This window comes from Pecten maximus, chromosome 11 (genome assembly GCF_902652985.1).
Source record: "Pecten maximus chromosome 11, xPecMax1.1, whole genome shotgun sequence".
NCBI classification, from domain to species: domain Eukaryota; kingdom Metazoa; phylum Mollusca; class Bivalvia; order Pectinida; family Pectinidae; genus Pecten; species Pecten maximus.
This window is the reverse complement of record NC_047025.1, coordinates 24,543,876-24,563,148: the sequence shown is the minus strand read 5'-3', so window position 1 is coordinate 24,563,148 and position 19,273 is coordinate 24,543,876. Positions and strand designations below refer to the sequence as shown.

At 36.2% G+C, this 19,273-nt stretch overlaps 1 protein-coding gene across 1 annotated transcript in view; it reads left to right on the top strand.

Moving 5' to 3' along the window:
• LOC117337436 (cleavage and polyadenylation specificity factor subunit 5-like) overlaps window positions 1-17,131 on the top strand; it is a 60,480-nt gene extending 43,349 nt beyond the window's left edge. The window contains exon 7 of the mRNA XM_033898420.1: window positions 14,404-17,131. Coding sequence (XP_033754311.1) covers window positions 14,404-14,425 — 22 coding nt within the window. The 3' untranslated portion in view covers window positions 14,426-17,131. The remainder of the gene's footprint in view (window positions 1-14,403) is intronic.
• The last annotated feature ends 2,142 nt before the right edge of the window (window positions 17,132-19,273 follow it).

Genomic DNA, 19,273 nt, shown 5'->3' with positions numbered 1-19,273 from the left:
GAATTATCTTCTTTATAACATGGGTTGGTTGGTCATGCAGTATTATGACACTATGATGTAATACATTATCAGGTAGCTTTGTGGCAGTCAGTAGCAATATTTCAGACTTTGACGAATATTGCTGAGTTATAGGCCTGTTACACCTTGGTATTAAGATAATTTTATCAGTTAACATACAGAAAGTGCTAAAAGACATGTTGACATTTTTCCAAGAGTCTAAAATTCCTCTGAATTGATCATAAGAATGAAGGTCTACTGTATTTATTGGAGTTTAAACCATTAGTCACCGGCGGTGTTGGTAGGGCTAGGTTTAATGTAATTTTTTGCCTCCAATCACCACTCTCATCCTCTAATAAACAGTAGTAGAAATGAGGCCTTCTGTAATATTTTCACTACTCTCATTCTGTTTCTTAGACATTCTGGATATAGCATATAAACAAAATCAACTTTAATTGGTTGATAATGACATTACAAGGTATTCTATCTGTAAAATGAAAATGTGTTGTGGTGTATTTATTGTTGTGATTTCTATATAGATATGTAGATTCTGGTCTAAAACTAGAATCATGCATAATATAATTATGAATAATTTCAAGGTTTGATTATTTGGGACAATTAGACCCACGAAGGATTTACACCTGGATATAGTACCTGTAACATTTCCATGGTAACTGTTTTGGGATAAATTTACTGTAATTTTGAGCTGAAGTCGACATCATCTTTGTGATATCGGACTGTACCTGATGTTGGTGTATATGCCTGGTGATAGATATATTAGCCGAGTCCCTCGCCTTTTAAAACATTAATACTGCTCAGGGTTGAAATTGTCTGATGTAGTGTATGTATCTGGCAACAAGCCCAAACCCTCCTCACTCATCTATTGTAGATCATCAGTGCTTACAACTATTATTGCATATCCATACTATGGAACACGTAAAACTTTTGGGGTGGGCTAATTCTGTGACAATGAGCTAGCAGACTCATAGCAATGGTACTAATGGCCCTGTCACACTGTTGCGTATGAGAGAAACGTATGAGTTGCGTATGATAATTCATAATATAATTTTCATACGCACAAAAAGCCCTTGACAATAGAGAATTGTGGGTATACTTACCGTATTGAACCTATGAGTAGCATATGAGTAGCGTATGGCCAGCGTATTGAAAGCGTATTGACAGCGAATGTCAGCGTATGACCAGCGTATGAACAGTTTATGGCCAGCGTACTCTGCGTATGGCTAGCGTATGAGTAGCGTATGAACTGTGTATGCCCAGCGTACCGTCTATCACATGACAAAGTGCCTATATAAAGGCGGAAACATTGCTGCATTATTGCAGTAGACGGCAGACGATCAACATCTCCATCATGCCTCCTAAGAAGCAATCATCGTCTGCCCGGGCTGTACGATACACCTTCCGCCAACGTATGGCAACTTATAATGTCCAGCGTACTCGACCTATGAGTAACGTACCTATATCGTACCTCTAGCGTATTCAGCGTATGCCTAGCGTATGCTTAGCGTATTAACCATACGTCTGCATACGCACAAAATTTTTGAACATGCTCAAAAATTTATTTCTGCCTCAGCGTATGCCAGCGTATGCCAGCGTATGCCAGCGTGTTTGAAACGTATACAACCTATGCCTAATGTACCCCTAGCGTATGTCAGCGTATTCCAGCGTATGAGTGATAATTTTTCATACGCTGGCATACGTAGTACGATACGCAACAGTGTGACAGGACCATAAACAATGGATATAGGTACGTAGGCTTGTTACCTGACAATGCCAGATAAGTGGATACTATCATGCTATATTATGTGTAACCCCCTATAGCTACCTATAATGCAGAAATAAGTGCAGTACAGTACCTTATTTTCACCTGTAATAAGCCCCATACATTCTACTACAGTTGAATAGAAATGCCAATTCTATTGAATTGTACTGCTATATAAGCCTTGCATACCAAACATTGAGTAGGATCTGTGGTTGATGGTAGGATACATACTGGTGGATTATAAGAAATTATATTGCCTCAACCAGGACTTACATTGCAGGTTAAATACAGTACTTCAATGATTTTGCCTTTTTTTGTGAATTTGTCATTTGAATTTTATTGGTCTGAGAGCAAAGAGACTAAAAGTTCTTCACTTTACAGTACACATATGATTTGAGACAGAATAGATTCCAAATACATGATGTGAAATCTAATTATGACATTAAAATGCTTAGCGATATTAGTAGATATTTTCAGAGGTGACTGGTACAAATCGTTATCGACTCCCAAGTGATCATCTTTAACCAAGGCACAGAACCAGGAAAAAGTTCAGACACATTAGAAGGAAATGTTGGGAAAAACCTCACAGGAATAATTTGATACTTAGAGAAATTTTATCTTTATATTTTTTGTTTATATTTGTATGAGGAAGTTATTGTTATGATCTAGATTTCCTGTGTATGATATTGTACCCCAAATACTGTGACTGGATTCATTATCAATTACAGTATATTTACTTTGTTGGTTTAAAAGACTCGTTATTACAGTAATAGGATAGTGGGATTACTGGCCCTTTACAGGAATAGGATATAGTGGGTTTACTGGCCCTTTACAGGAATAGGATAGTGGGATTACTGGCCCTTTACAGGAATAGGATAGTGGGATTACTGGCCCTTTACAGGAATAGGATAGTGGGATTACTGGCCCTTTACAGGAATAGGATAGTGGGATTACTGGCCCTTTACAGGAATAGGATAGTGGGATTACTGGCCTTTTACATGAATAGGATAGTGGGATTACTGGCCCTTTAAAGGAATAGGATAGTGGGATTACTGGCCCTTTACAGGAATAGGATAGTGTGGGATTACTGGCCCTTTACAGGAATAGGATAGAGTGTGATTACTGGCCCTTTACAGGAATAGGATAGTGGGATTACTGGCCCTTTACAGGAATAGGATAGTGTGATTACTGGCCCTTTACAGGAATAGTATAGAGTGGGATTACTGGCCCGTTACAGGAATAGGATAGTGGGATTACTGGCCCTTTACAGGAATAGGATAGAGTGGGATTACTGGCCCTTTACAGGAATAGGATAGTGGGATTACTGGCCCTTTACAGGAATAGGATAGTGGGATTACTGGCCCTTTACAGGAATAGGATAGTGGGATTACTGGCCCTTTACAGGAATAGGATAGAGTGGGATTACTGGACTAAGATAGAGTGGGATTACTGGCCCTTTACAGGAATAGGATAGTGGGATTACTGGCCCTTTACAGGAATAGGATAGAGTGGGATTACAGGACTAAGATAGAGTGGGATTACTGGCCCTTTACAGGAATAGGATAGAGTGGGATTACTGGCCCTTTACAGGAATAGGATAGTGGGATTACTGGCCCTTTACAGGAATAGGATAGTTGGATTACTGGCCCTTTACAGGAATAGGATAGAGTGTGATTACTGGCCCTTTACAGGAATAGGATAGAGTGGGGTTACTGGCCCTTTACAGGAATAGGATAGAGTGGGATTACTGGCCCTTTACAGGAATAGGAAAGTGGGATTACTGGCCCTTTACAGGAATAGAACAGTGTGATTACTGGCCCTTTACAGGAATAGGATAGAGTGGGATTACTGGCCCTTTACAGTAATAGGATAGAGTGGGATTACTGGACTAAGATAGAGTGGGATTACTGGCCCATTACAGGAATAGGATAGTGGGGTTACTGGCCCTTTACAGGAATAGGATAGAGTGGGATTACTGGCCCTTTACAGGAATAGGATAGAGTGGGATTACTGGCCCATTACAGGAATAGGATGCAAGGAAATAGAGTGGGCCACTGCCCTTACAGGAATAGTGACTAGTGGGATTACTTGGCCCTTACAGGATAGGAAGAGTGGGATTACTGGCCCTTTACAGGAATAGAAGGGATAACTGGCCCTTTACAGGAAAGGAGAGTGGATACTGGCCCTTTACAGTAATAGGATAGAGTGGGATTACTGGACTAAGATAGAGTGGGATTACTGGCCCATTACAGGAATAGGAAAGTGGGATTACTGGCCCTTTACAGGAATAGGATAGTGGGGTTACTGGCCCTTTACAGGAATAGGATAGTGGGATTACAGGACTAAGATAGAGTGGGATTACTGGCCCTTTACAGGAATAGGATAGAGTGGGATTACTGGTCCTTTACAGGAATAGGAAAGTGGGATTACTGGCCCTTTACAGGAATAGGATAGAGTGGGATTACTGGCCCTTTACAGTAATAGGATAGAGTGGGATTACTGGACTAAGATAGAGTGGGATTACTGGCCCATTACAGGAATAGGAAAGTGGGATTACTGGCCCTTTACAGGAATAGGATAGTGGGGTTACTGGCCCTTTACAGGAATAGGATAGTGGGATTACAGGACTAAGATAGAGTGGGATTACTGGCCCTTTACAGGAATAGGATAGAGTGGGATTACTGGTCCTTTACAGGAATAGGAAAGTGGGATTACTGGCCCTTTACAGGAATAGGATAGAGTGGGATTACTGGACTAAGATAGAGTGGGATTACTGGCCCATTACAGGAATAGGATAGTGGGATTACTGGCCCTTTACAGGAATAGGATAGTGGGATTACAGGACTAAGATAGAGTGGGATTACTGGCCCTTTACAGGAATAGGATAGAGTGGGATTACTGGCCCTTTACAGGAATAGGATAGTGGAATTACTGGCCCTTTACAGGACTAAGATAGAGTGGGATTACTGGACTAAGATAGAGTGGGATTACTGGCCCTTTACAGGAATAGGATAGTGGGATTACTGGCCCTTTACAGGAATAGGATAGTGTGGGATTACTGGCCCTTTTCAGGAATAGGATAGAGTGGGATTACTGGCCCTTTACAGGAATAGGATATAGTGGGATTACTAGCCCTTTAAAGGAATAGGATAGAGTGGGATTACTGGCCCTTTACAGGAATAGGATAGAGTGGGGTTACTGGCCCTTTACAGGAATAGGATAGTGGGGTTACTGGCCCTTTACAGGAATAGGATAGAGTGGGGTTACTGGCCCTTTACAGGAATAGGATAGTGGAATTACTGGCCCTTTACAGGACTAAGATAGAGTGGGATTACTGGCCCTTTACAGGAATAGGATAGTGGGATTACTGGCCCTTTACAGGAATAGGATAGAGTGGGATTACTGGCCCTTTACAGGAATAGGATAGTGTGGGATTACTGGCCCTTTTCAGGAATAGGATAGAGTGGGATTACTGGCCCTTTACAGGAATAGGATATAGTGGGATTACTAGCCCTTTACAGGAATAGGATAGAGTGGGATTACTGGCCCTTTACAGGAATAGGATAGAGTGGGGTTACTGGCCCTTTACAGGAATAGGATAGTGGGGTTACTGGCCCTTTACAGGAATAGGATAGAGTGGGGTTACTGGCCCTTTACAGGAATAGGATAGTGGGGTTACTGGCCCTTTACAGGAATAGGATAGTGGGATTACTGGCCCTTTACAGGAATAGGATAGTGGGATTACAGGACTAAGATAGAGTGGGATTACTGCCCATTACAGGAATAGGATAGTGGGGTTACTGGCCCTTTACAGGAATAGGATAGTGGGATTACTGGCCCTTTACAGGAATAGGACAGTGGGGTTACTGGCCCCTTATAGAACTAAGATAGAGTGGGGTTGTTATATACTGGCCCTTTATATATAATTACAGGACTATAGGATCGAGTGGGGTTACTGGCCCCTTACAGGACTAAGATAGAGTGGTGTTACTGGCCCCTTACAGGACTAGGATCGAGTGGTGTTACTGGCCCCTTACAGAACTAAGATAGAGTGGTGTTACTGGCCCCTTACAGGACTAAGATAGAGTGGGGTTACTGGCCCCTTATAGGACTAAGATAGAGTGGGGTTACTGGCCCCTTATAGGACTAAGATAGAGTGGGGTTAATGGCCCCTTATAGGACTAAGATAGAGTTGGGTTAATGGCCCCTTATAGGACTAAGATAGAGTGGTGTTATAATTACTGGCCCCTTACAGGACTAAGATAGAGTGGGGTTACTGGCCCCTTACAGAACTAAGATAGAGTGGGGTTACTGGCCCCTTATAGGACTAAGATAGAGTGGGGTTAATGGCCCCTTATAGGACTAAGATAGAGTGGTGTTATAATTACTGGCCCCTTACAGGACTAAGATAGAGTGGGGTTACTGGCCCCTTACAGAACTAAGATAGAGTAGGGTTACTGGCCCCTTACAGGACTAAGATAGAGTGGGGTTACTGGCCCCTTACAGGACTAAGATAGAGTGGGATTGCTGGCCCCTTACAGAACTAAGATAGAGTAGGGTTACTGGCCCCTTACAGGACTAAGATAGAGTGGGGTTACTGGCCCCTTACAGAACTAAGATAGAGTGGGGTTACTGGCCCCTTACAGAACTAAGATAGAGTTGGGTTAATTGCCCCTTACAGAACTAAGATAGAGTGGGGTTAATGGTCCCTAATACAATATTGAGTGGTGTTAAAAATATGGCAACAAGAAGTTATAAGAATTAATTTGATAAGCATTTACAGTAAATATCATATATTACCATTTTGAGGCTATAGGAAAAAATGACTTATGTATAAAGGAATCCAAGTGGCTGGATGGCATTGTGGTTACAATTAAATTACACACTTGCCTTTCACCTAGGCAACTATAGGATTCAATTCCCTAATCAGGTGTGAAAAAAGATTGTGTCTTCTGCCTGATCATGTGGGTTTTCTCCGGGTATTCTGGTTTCTAACCACAGTTAAGATCGACAGAACAGACCTTTCCTGCTTCTAATCGGGCCAACAAGACCGACAGAACAGACCTTTCCTGCTTCTAATCGGGCCAACAAGACCGACAGAACAGACCTTTCATGCTTCTATTCGGGCAACAAGAGTGAAAACTAAGCTGATATGTCTCGTTTTCCAATTGCTGTAAATTAAATGAAGTTAACTTTATGAAGCAGTCCTTCAAACTCAAAATTGATAAAACAATGGCAGAATATGTTATATAGAGAGAATATATGATATATGTGCTAGCTGGAAAAAGTTAGAGAAGCTATCCTGAGTTATATATACAGAGAATATATGATATATGTGCTAGCTGGAAAAAGTTAGAGAAGCTATCCTGAGTTATATATACAAAGAATATATGATATATGTGCTAGCTGGAAAAAATTAGAGAAGCTATCCTGAGTTATATATACAGAGAATATATGATATATGTGCTAGCTGGAAAAAATTAGAGAAGCTATCCTGAGTTATATATACAGAGAATATATGATATATGTGCTAGCTGGAAAAAATTAGAGAAGCTATCCTGAGTTATATATACAGAGAATATATGATATATGTGCTAGCTAGAAAAAGTTAGAGAAGCTATCCTGAGTTATATATACAAAGAATATATGATATATGTGCTAGCTGGAAAAAGTTAGAGAAGCTATCCTGAGTTATATATACAAAGAATATATGATATATGTGCTAGCTAGAAAAAATTAGAGAAGCTATCCTGAGTTATATATACAGAGAATATATGATATATGTGCTAGCTAGAAAAAATTAGAGAAGCTATCCTGAGTTATATATACAGAGAATATATGATATATGTGCTAGCTAGAAAAAGTTAGAGAAGCTATCCTGATTTTGCTTGAACTATTACACCTGTCGTGTAATTCTAGCCACAATTTAGGATAGATCCTTATAATGTTATGTCACATTATATATATAATTATGTGGAAGATTTTGCTATGGTTTGGTTGTACTCTATCATTAATAAGTTCAAGGACTTTTTGTCATGAATAGCTAGGTCTTCGATGGATAGGTTTAATTGGTCTTCCATAAATAGGTTCCTGGTACGTCTTAGATTCATAATCTTCTATGAAGGTTCACTGTTTTCCATGAATAAGTTCATGATCTTCTATGGATAGTTTCATGCAATCATGGTCTTCCATGTATAGGTTCATGATCTGTGTATAGATTCACGATCTATTGAATACTGGTTCAAGGTCTTCAGTGATTAAAGGTTTATGATCTTACATCAGAATATATATGTTCATGACCTTGCACAAATGGGTTCAAGGTATAAAAAAAACTTTCTGATTCAAGATGTTCCAAACTAGTGTCTGAAATCACAGAATAAATATCTTAGCCTGATTGTCCTCAAAGATCATATAATATAGATCAAGAGTAACTTTGGTATTTGCCCTAAAATTGGACTTCAGGATTGGTGAAATGTTTAGATTTTGAATTGAGTAAACATTCACCTACAGGATTGGCCTAAATTCTGCAGCAGAACCACAGTAAAATGTCAAGAAGCCTTATATACTGGTAATCATGTGGCCCCCCAGTGAGCCAATGACAGTCGACAACGCTCGTGTTGAGTTTTGTAATTTTAGCCAATGAATAATGGATAGGTACATGTTAGCGTGAAAAATGAATGTGCTGGAACGGGCCATATTTTCATTGAACCAGATTGGAAGAATTACTGTAGTGTCAAGCTAAAAGAGGTGATAGGATTATTAATACTACTTTAGCGGGTCATAAACCTGGTCGCTTTTCTTGGCAGTGCCATTATTCATGAGTTTGGAGACTGTGTACAGGTTGATTGCGCACCTTTGCACGATGCCAACAGGGCATACAGTACCAGCATATATCCGTCTTAGGCCCTGTGGATCACGTTCCTTCATATTTCATTATACTTAACCAATCACAGATCTCTATAATTATATAATATAATATTGATAATGATATAATGTAATACTACTCTGAGATTTATTTCATTATTGAACGTACCTATGTTGTGAAGAATCTAGAATCATCATTTATTCTGAAGTTCTTCATCCTCTGTGTATAGTGATGGATTTTTTAACTCTGGAACTTTGAAATAAATTTTGGAGGACACCTGCAGTCTGTGTGACAGTATTAAAGTGGTGCCATGTACTTTAAGATTTACTAGAAAATATTTTATTCTCTTTTGTATGAGGTAATTAGGGACTTTGATCTCTACACAACTACTCAGCATGCTAGTTTGATGGTACTTGTCACAAAATGTTCTTATAAAGCGGATTCTTTTACAGATTTATGAAGTCAAAGTCATTGAATATCTGGTCCTAGCTTCCTGTAGACATGTCATTCTTCATTTATGAAATGTACTTTCAGTGATTTCAATTGATTCTTTTTGCAAACAATGTGTGTCGTTACACAGTCGTGCCAATTAAAAATAATCAAAATTTGGACTGGATTAGATCAGGTAATATGTCGTTGTTTAAAGCTTGAAAATTTAAACCAGATCTAGAGACAAAAAAAAATAAGAAATGAAACAGAAATATTAATAAATGATATCGGTATTGGACATTCACTCATTGTTTTCCTTTCAAGGAAGTATGCTTGCAAGGAGAGAAAAAAAAACTTTCACTACTTATAAACATCAGTTTTACACCTATTAAGTGCTGGGTATATATATGAGTCCATTGTAGAATTGAACATTTATTGATTATTTCTGGTAAATCAAAATAAGAATTTTGCATTTTTCTCCCAATAATTCATAAGCATATATAGAATTAATTATGATTATGATTATATTCAAGCAACTAGTAGCCCAGTTCCTACAATTGATCCTACAAAAGAGGAACTGAATAAAAAAAATCTTTTAGTCATATGCTTCAATGTACATTTTATATAAGTTGGAGAAGAACTAAATGAAAATAAATACAGTGTAGTAAGTTAAATGAAAATAGATAAAATAATGAAAATAAAATTTAAAAAAATTAAGTAATAAAAGCAAATTAATGAATAAATATGATAAAAATAAGTTAATAAAAGAAAATAAATCAATAGATTTGATAAAAATGAATTAAAGTTTTGTGTTACCATAGGGTTAAGTCTATACTGATGTTTAAAATGATATCTGCAGGATTCTTTGTTCTACGCCTCTGCATTTATTCTTGTCTACATTTGTCAGCAGTTAATCAAGTCCAAATTGATGTTGTTTCAAAAATAGATCAATCTCTTTATAATAAAAGTACATAGCATGTCACATCAAACGTAGGATTTTAACTACAACAAATCAAATGACTTTGATATATTCACAAATATAATACCATTAGAAACAGAGGTTCCAGCTTAACTCAACCATTTACAGTACATAGCATATATCACCTTAATTAGTGGTCCAAGCATAGATCAAACGACTTACACAATGTAGTTCTAGGCTGTCCTCAGGTATGAGAGGTTCACCTACAAATCAACTATATTATTGATTCATAACAAGAAACAGTAAAACAGGTTCAAAACACAAATCAAGCGAACAGAGGTTCAAAGAAAAATCAAGTGAACTGAGGTTCAAAGCACAAATCAGGTGAACTGATGTTCAAAGAATAAATCAAGTGAACAGAGGTTCAAAGAACAAATCTAGTGAACAGATTCAAAGGACAAATCAAGTGAACAGAGGTTCAAAGAACAAATCAAGTGAACAGAGGTTCAAAGAACAAATCTAGTGAACAGATTCAAAGAACAAATCAAGTGACAGAGGTTCAAAGAACATATAAAGTGAACAGCGCTTCAAAGAATAAATCAAGTGAACAGATGTTGAAAGCACAAATCAAAGGTCTCTAATTGATATCAGTGGAGTGATAGAACTGTATGATACCATTGTACATGTACAGCTGATGACCAGAGGTTTATCAAGACATTGAGAGTTTTCTTAGGTATTCTACTTCCTCCAATACTGTAAAGACCACCATGATATTCCATCATTGGCCTTACATATGCATCGTTCAAGTGATTATAAAAGGGTAAACTAATAAAATTGAATGGTTCATGATTTTCTCTGTGGGGTATGTCAAGTTTCACCCATTTCCCAGTTAGGTGATTTAAGTGTAGAAAGGACGCTTTAGATATTAATAATATTGATCGATAGATGTAGACAAGAGTTAGTTTCATATGCAGACTAGACTACAATATTTGATTTATTCAAAATATAAGATTTGCAGATTAACAATTTGAACCTGTATTTGAAATTTGAGAAATGCTTTCCTGATTATTGTGATCTGATTTCAATTGATTGCTCTTTTTTTTGTGGTGGTGAAAATTGAGGGTGCCAAAGAGCTCTCTGATGATTAAAATTAATGGGAAGTAAGATGGACAATTCTCAACACTTGAAGGGGTTGTAGATTTCTCACTGTCACAATTTCAATAGAATACATGAAATTGAAACAGGTGGATCATTTGTCAAGGTACATCAGTGACTTCAAAATGAAGTAAAATAAAAAAAATTACCCCCAGAATTTTTTTTTGCAGACAAAAGTCAAAATACACGATTGGAATTTCTTCCTGAAATTTCTTAAAGGAAGATTAAAATCGAATGATCTGTTGAAAGTTATAAAGTCCTGCATGTATCAGGTGGTCGAGTGATCAGGGTGCCCCGATTTTACTTCCACAACCTGTAATTGTAGATATGAGGTTAGTCTGATAAATGGTGCACAAGGGGCCAGAAACAAGGGGAGATAATTGTATTGATTTAAGGGCTAGTACATGTACACTATCATGTTGTGACTCCCTAAGGGATGTGAGTGGCTAGTGTAACTCACCAGTATACAGATAAACCACCAATTACTCTCAACCAGCTCATGTTTTGGGCAACAGATTAGATCATAGAGGTATTAAATACTCCAGTGATGCTAGGTTTAATTGTGGTTTCGAAATGTGAAAGGCTTTTGTAACATCATTATGTATAAAACCAAATTTCTCTGACATATGCTCCACCATGGGTGTTTTTTTTGTCAACAGAAACCGAATTTCTACCTTGGTTATGTTTATATTTATACACTCTGACTCCTAAATTTAAAATTTGTGTCTGTAGCCTGATGAACTGGCATCTATCCCATTTTTAGCCACATATATACGTAGAACCAGAGACAACTTTTTATATTGATAATAGAGCAGTATAGATCGACTAGCATCTGTAGCATTTAAGCTTGCTGGGTATAAAAACAGTTGACAATATAATTCAATTTTGAGTAAATATTTTTGACCACGCACATGAAAAAGGTCACATTAGGAAAAATTAATTATATTTTTCAAATAGAGCTTTTCATGCAATGGTTGACTACATTTATATACAGTATTCATATAGTTTGTAACATGTGAGGCTGTTTTTTGTTATGTTTAAATAAAATTCGACATTTTGCCTTTCTGGTTTAAACATATTGCCTTAAATGACAAAAAGGATAAGGCACAAGTTCTTTCAACTTAGTTAGCCTTCTCCTAACTTAAATACATTTTACATACATCATGGCTGTCTTAACATGTACATTTTAAAAACATTATTTCGGATTAAATAAATTGAATTAACAAAATAATTTGTTATAATTTGTTGACAGTTGTTTCTCTGTACCCTAGCTGAACTACTCGAGAGTATTAACCAAGGTTTCACACAAAAACATGATGTAATTTTCTAAAGGTCATTGATATGTGAGCAGTTTGACAACAGGTACAATGTAGTCCCTCGAGTTATTGACAACAGGTAGTCCCTCGAGTTATTACCTTGAGCAATACTGAGCTATTGAGCCTCTTGACTTCAAATGAACTTAATTTTAAGAAATGACATTGGCTGAAGGGAAAAAAGATATGGAATTTTTTTCTCTATATTTGATTGTTATGAATTAAGTTGAGTAATTTACTTAATTGCTAAGCTCCATATATTTAGTAAATTGGAAACAGATGTCACTGTTAAGCAAATGTCCTACTCAAAGTATTTTGAAATAAAGAGAAAGTCAAAAAGTTTAACAATATATCTTTCCGGAGTTTCCAGAACATACATAAAAATTTGGAAAGGTATATGCAGTAGTCAGTATATAATTCTTTTGGGAAAGCACAGGAATGTTGTAAAATCATTCAAGAACACTTGAAACTGCAAACCCTGAACACCAATTAAAAGTTGTGTTTTAAGGTCAGACGCATGATACTAGGATGGCCGATCAGACCGGGCAGCTGTTAAAGTGGCCATATCACTTCTTACATGGGTCCCTAGCCTGTTCAATATATCCTTCTCAGCCCCGCTCCCAGCAGTGCTGACTGGTTTTAATGGCCAACTCAATGAAGCCTCTTGCCAAGTAAGATTGGAAAAAAGTCGTCCGAATTGTTGAGTACGTTGTAATGGGTTGTCAGGAAGATGTTTATGCCCATCAGAGCTCATTACAGCGATAGTTTTACAGGACTTTGATGTGAGGTAATTGTATTCCTCATACTGTTTTCATGAAATTGTCTTGGAAATGTATTGTGCAACGAGCAAAGACTTTACAAAATTTATGAGACTGTCAGTATCTCTGATTCTCGCACAGGTGGGGACATTTCAGGCTGCCTCCATTTCAACAATAAACTTTACAACAGTTTTTTCGAATTTGTTGTGCATTAATTGTTTTGTAGCTAATCTATTTTCATTCTTACACCAATAAAACTCTACAATGAAATATTTATCCATGTTTTATCGCTTCCACAATTAATCCTCCTTGGCCACAGCCAGAATCTATTGGTAGACTATGGTGTTCACTATGGCATACATGCAGTCTTCATAGCTACTTTGGTTTGGCTAGAGTTAAGCGTTATAAAGCTCAATGGGTCCTCATTTACCAACCTAAATGATATTGAATGATGTCAAAAGATTGGAATTATCCTCTAATTACTGTAATTTGTCAACAGTTATTCTACCTTTCCCATTCCCCTTGTCTTTAAATTCTGTTCTTATTACCAAAAGTGCGCAATGAACCTTTTAAATGATCACTTGTTTTCAGCCATGTACATACTCAAGTTTTTATTTGGAATTTGCTTAAGAAATAATCAAATTTACTTTGATGAAAATCAAAATTTCAGAATTTATGAATATAAAAAAAAGTTTTATCAAAGGTAAAAACTATTGCAAATACATTAGTTAATTAATTGACATGTAGATTGAAATATATGTACAATTGGTATTTAAGGCTGTATACTACTCTTTTGATTTGGTGATTATCTTCTAACCTAACTAAAACCCAAAACGTATTCTTAGATACTATATGTTAAACTTGATATAAGGCTTTCATTCCATTTGTGTTACTATATACCTAAGCATTTCTGAATCCACCATTGGCATCCTTCTGTTGTTATGATTATTAAAATGTAGATTGTTGTGCAAAATTAAGACACAGTTGTGCCATTTTGAATGTAAATGGGGGACATTTCATGCCTGCCTTACATAATAGTAGATAGCATGATGATCTCTAAAACATTCAGTCACCGATATATCAGGTACATCATTTATGACTTCCCCAATGTAACTACGTTCTTGACCTAGTTGCTGTTGGTTTTGTGAATTCAAACTGATATCACTTTTCTTTTGCTGTCTTTTCAGATTTAACTTCATCTACAACTAAGCATGATGGGACAGGAAACAGAACCAGTTGATGATCGATGACTGGTCATACAGACATCGACTGTACAAGCTGGTGAACTTGACATTTGTATATAAGGACATCGTTCTGTAACAATATTCATGACACTGAATATCATGTGGAGTGTAAACATTGAATTGTCAGGAATAGTTGCAGATTCATAAGGAAAAGAATTTCTGCCATTTGCAACAATGCATCGAGTAAAGATCATTTCATACTTAATCATCCATTTTGAATAAAAGTTGTTGTGTCGTACCATAATTCAGTATTTTTGTTATCACTGAAAAAGAAGATATCGCAATAGTGAGTGTGTTCTTATCCGACTCATATAAACTTTAAAGTGAATCACATTTTCTCTTGAGTTCCTCTACTGGCAATCCTTACTCATAATAAAACCATTTTATGTTGTTGTCAAGTTAGCGAGATGCTTTGATTTGATACTAAAATATACCTGGCATACAAACATGTAAAAGATACTTTTCAACAGCAAACTAATGCAGGATTCAAAGATTCTTTAACATACAGGCTCAATATTACATATAGAAAATGGACGGAGGCAAAAAATAAAACTTCTTACACATTTTTCCTGAACATTCTCCATCATGATTCATCATGAACTGTATCTTTTACCAAATCAAGAAGTAATTAATATGAACAATCCTGTGAAGGTCCAGAGGACTAACTTAGGAAAGGTGTTTTACAACATTGGATTAAATGAAATCATTTTACAACCTTTATTTTTACTTTCTTAAATAAAATTCATCAGCCATTCTTTGCATTTGTATCACTTAATCTGCTTGAACAAGCAAATCATATCGTCGCTATATTTTTCTGAAGGATGTTTTGCAACATGTATGAATGTATTGGAATATTACAATCTGTGAAAAAATGAATTTTCTTAGATTGTTGTAGAGCCAACATAAGTGAATTAGATGTTATAATGACCTTAATGCTATGTATACATGCATATGATGCATTGGATAGAAGTGGTACTATTTTCGTCATGTTTGTAAAAAATTAAACAATCATGTAAATTAGAATCTAATGCACTTAATCAAATTGAATCAAAATTTGTATTCTTTATTTTTATAGTCAGTAGATATGTGTTTGTGATTTAAAGTTTGCAGAAAAACCATTTTTGATCGAGTCATCTTTGTTAAAATATTGATTGCTTCATTTTGTCTGCTATGAATACCAACTTTTTTGTTGCGTGTAGTAAGCATTAGCACCACCTGTTCAGTTTGTCCTCCAGTATGTTGGTATACATATTGTGTGGTATTGTAAATTGACAGCAGTCCAACACTGAGGTTTATATTTTCACCTGAAGAAAACAATAAAATAGAACAAATTCAAATAAAATTTGGAAATATACAGAGTGTAGTAAGCTTTTGAAAATGTAAAACACCATCTGTCCGCAAGCGACTTTCAGTGATATATGTATATACATATACAAATGAACAATGACATTTATTATAAGCATGTGCTTTACACCACCTTGGCTTATTGCATGTACAATGTACAATGTTTTATATAAGCTTAGATACCTATTTTCCTTATTGAGATATATAGATATCATTGTGTTATACACTTACATATGTTCCACTATTTCTTTTAATGTTATATTTCATCAAATCACAAACAGGAACAATAATCATGTTTTGTTTTTTACTCAAATTTAAAAAAAAAAAAGAATGTTTCTAATTTGAATCTTTTCTTATTTCTTCCTGTAATTTTTTATCGTTGACTTTTAATATTGTACAGTGATGTTTCATACTGCTTTTGGCAAACGATTAATTGAATATTTTAATCATCCTAACACAAGAGTCGTTAAAATCTTAAATGTCCCCTTAAATCCATCCGATACTAAATTGTATCAAACTTCACAAATAACACCAAATACGTTTTGAATTTCTTTGGAATAACACAGTCATGAACATTTTATTTGTGCGCAATCACAAGGCCAACAATCTCTTATTATGTTATGTATTACAGAAATTGAAGCTAAAGGCAACATTGTTTTTTTCACTGTTCAAACAAGATTGCAAAATAGGCTCTTTGGGAGCATGTGCAAGTCTGTTCTGTCTTTGTTAGTTAACATGTGTACAGAGTAGTGTGCTAGAAGTTTTACTGGATAAGATATGTTCCAGATTTGTGTAAGTGGGTTCAAGATAGTTTCTGTTGTGGGGAACATGTGGGAACGTTTGCAGTTTGATCTCATAGTGAGAATGTGTGCAAGCGATGGTCTCCACTCTGAGGAAAAGCGTGAAAGTTGGTCATCGTTCTGGGGAACGAGTGTGAGATGGTCACCATTCTGGGATACCTGTTTCTGGTCTTCATAGTGACAATGTGTGCATGATTTTCTCAATGTGAGAATGCATGAAATAAAATATACAAATTTATGTTAACTCTACAATACACGATAGACAAGTCTTAGTTTTGGTGATGCAAGGAAGAAAATTGTACTTTTTCAGATGATGCGAACTTCTATAGTAATCTCTATTCACCATGTGTACTTGACAATTTGCACATTTTACGTGATCCGAAGTTATCTTCTGGGTCATTCGGCAGTATTTCAAGTTTTGTAAAAACAAGTCATTATGAAGTAGTTATTGTTGTGATGAAAAGGGGAGTTTTTTCTGTATTGTAATTTTTATGTTCTGATATGTAATAAATGCACAATACATAACACCCCTCGTCTTCTGTTATACTCGTAAATGTTTTACAAACATGATCTTAAATATGTCATACAGAAAATACTACGAGGAGAGGCGAAACACTACTAAAACCTGTACCTATGAAAGGAAATTAAATGAGGGCGCAATATCAAAGTCATCATTTGTTTACAATGAAGAATAGATTTAACACATTGAAACAATATCTATGGTGAGTGGTGTAACTACATGTAACAAGATAACACAGCGTAATGGTGTCTTTGGTGAGTGGTGTAAATAACAATGATAACACAGTGTAATGGTGTCTTTTGTGAGTGGTGTAAATAACAATGATAACAGTGTAATGTTGTCTTTGGTGAGTGGTGTAAATAACAATGATAACAATAACACAGCGTAATGGTGTCTTTGGTGAGTGGTGTAAATAACAAGATAACACAGCATGATGATGTCTTTGGTGAGTGGTGTAAATAACAATGATAACACAGCGTAATGGTGTTTTTGGTGAGTGGTGTAAATAACAAGATAACACAGTGTAATAATGTCTTTGGTGAGTGGTGTAAATAACAATGATAACACAGCGTAATGGTGTCTTTGGTGAGTGGTGTAAATAACAATGATAACAGTGTAATGGTGTCTTTGGTGAGTGGTGTAAATAACAATGATAACACAGCGTAATGATGTCTTTGGTGAGTGGTGTAAATAACAATGATAACACACCGTAATGGTGTCTTTGGTGAGTGGTGTAAATAACAATGATAACACAGTGTAATGGTGTCTTTGGTGAGTGGTGTAAATAACAATGATAACACAGCGTAATGGTGTCTTTGGTGAGTGGTGTAAATAACAATGATAACACAGCGTAATGGTGTCTTTGGTGACTGGTGTAAATAACAATGATAACACAGTGTAATGGTGTCTTTGGTGAGTGGTGTAAATAACAATGATAACAGTGTAATGGTGTCTTTGGTGAGTGGTGTAAATAACAATTATAACACAGCGTAATGGTGTCTTTTGTGAGTGGTGTAAATAACAATGATAACACAGCGTAATGGTGTCTTTGGTGAGTGGTGTAAATAACAATGATAACACAGGGTAATGGTGTCTTTGGTGAGTGGTGTAAATAACAATGATAACAGTGTAATGGTGTCTTTGGTGAGTGGTGTAAATAACAATGATAACACAGCGTAATGATGTCTTTGGTGAGTGGTGTAAATAACAATGATAACAGCGTGATGGTGTCTTTGGTGAGTGGTGTAAATAACAATGATAACACAGTGTAATGGTGTCTTTTGTGAGTGGTGTAAATAACAATGATAACACAGCGTAATGATGTCTTTGGTGAGTGGTGTAAATAACAATGATAACAGCGTGATGGTGTCTTTGGTGAGTGGTGTAAATAACAATGATAACAGTGTAATGTTGTCTTTGGTGAGTGGTGTAAATAACAATGATAACACAGCGTAATGGTGTCTTTGGTGAGTGGTGTAAATAACAATGATAACAGCGTGATGGTGTCTTTGGTGAGTGGTGTAAATAACAATGATAACACAGTGTAATGGTGTCTTTGGTGAGTGGTGTAAATAACAAGATAACACAGCGTGATGGTGTCTTTGGTGAGTGGTGTAAATAACAATGATAACAGTGTAATGGTGTCTTTGGTGAGTGGTGTAAATAACAATGATAACACAGTGTAATGGTGTATTTGGTGAGTGGTGTAAATAACAATGATAGCACAGTGTAATGGTGTCTTTGGTGAGTGGTGTAAATAACAATGATAACAGCGTAATGATGTCTTTGGTGACTGGTGTAAATAACAATAACACATGTCTTTGGTGAGTGGTGTAAATAACAATAACACAGTGTAATGGTGTCTTTGGTGAATAGTGTAGATAACAATGATAACACAGCGTGATGATGTCTTTGGTGAGTGGTGTAAATAACAATGATAACAGTGTAATGGTGTCTTTGGTGAGTGGTGTAAATAACAATGATAACACAGCGTAATGGTGTCTTTGGTGAGTGGTGTAAATAACAATGATAACACACCGTAATGGTGTCTTTGGTGAGTGGTGTAAATAACAAGATAACACAGCGTGATGATGTCTTTGGTGAGTGGTGTAAATAACAATGATAACAGTGTAATGGTGTCTTTGGTGAG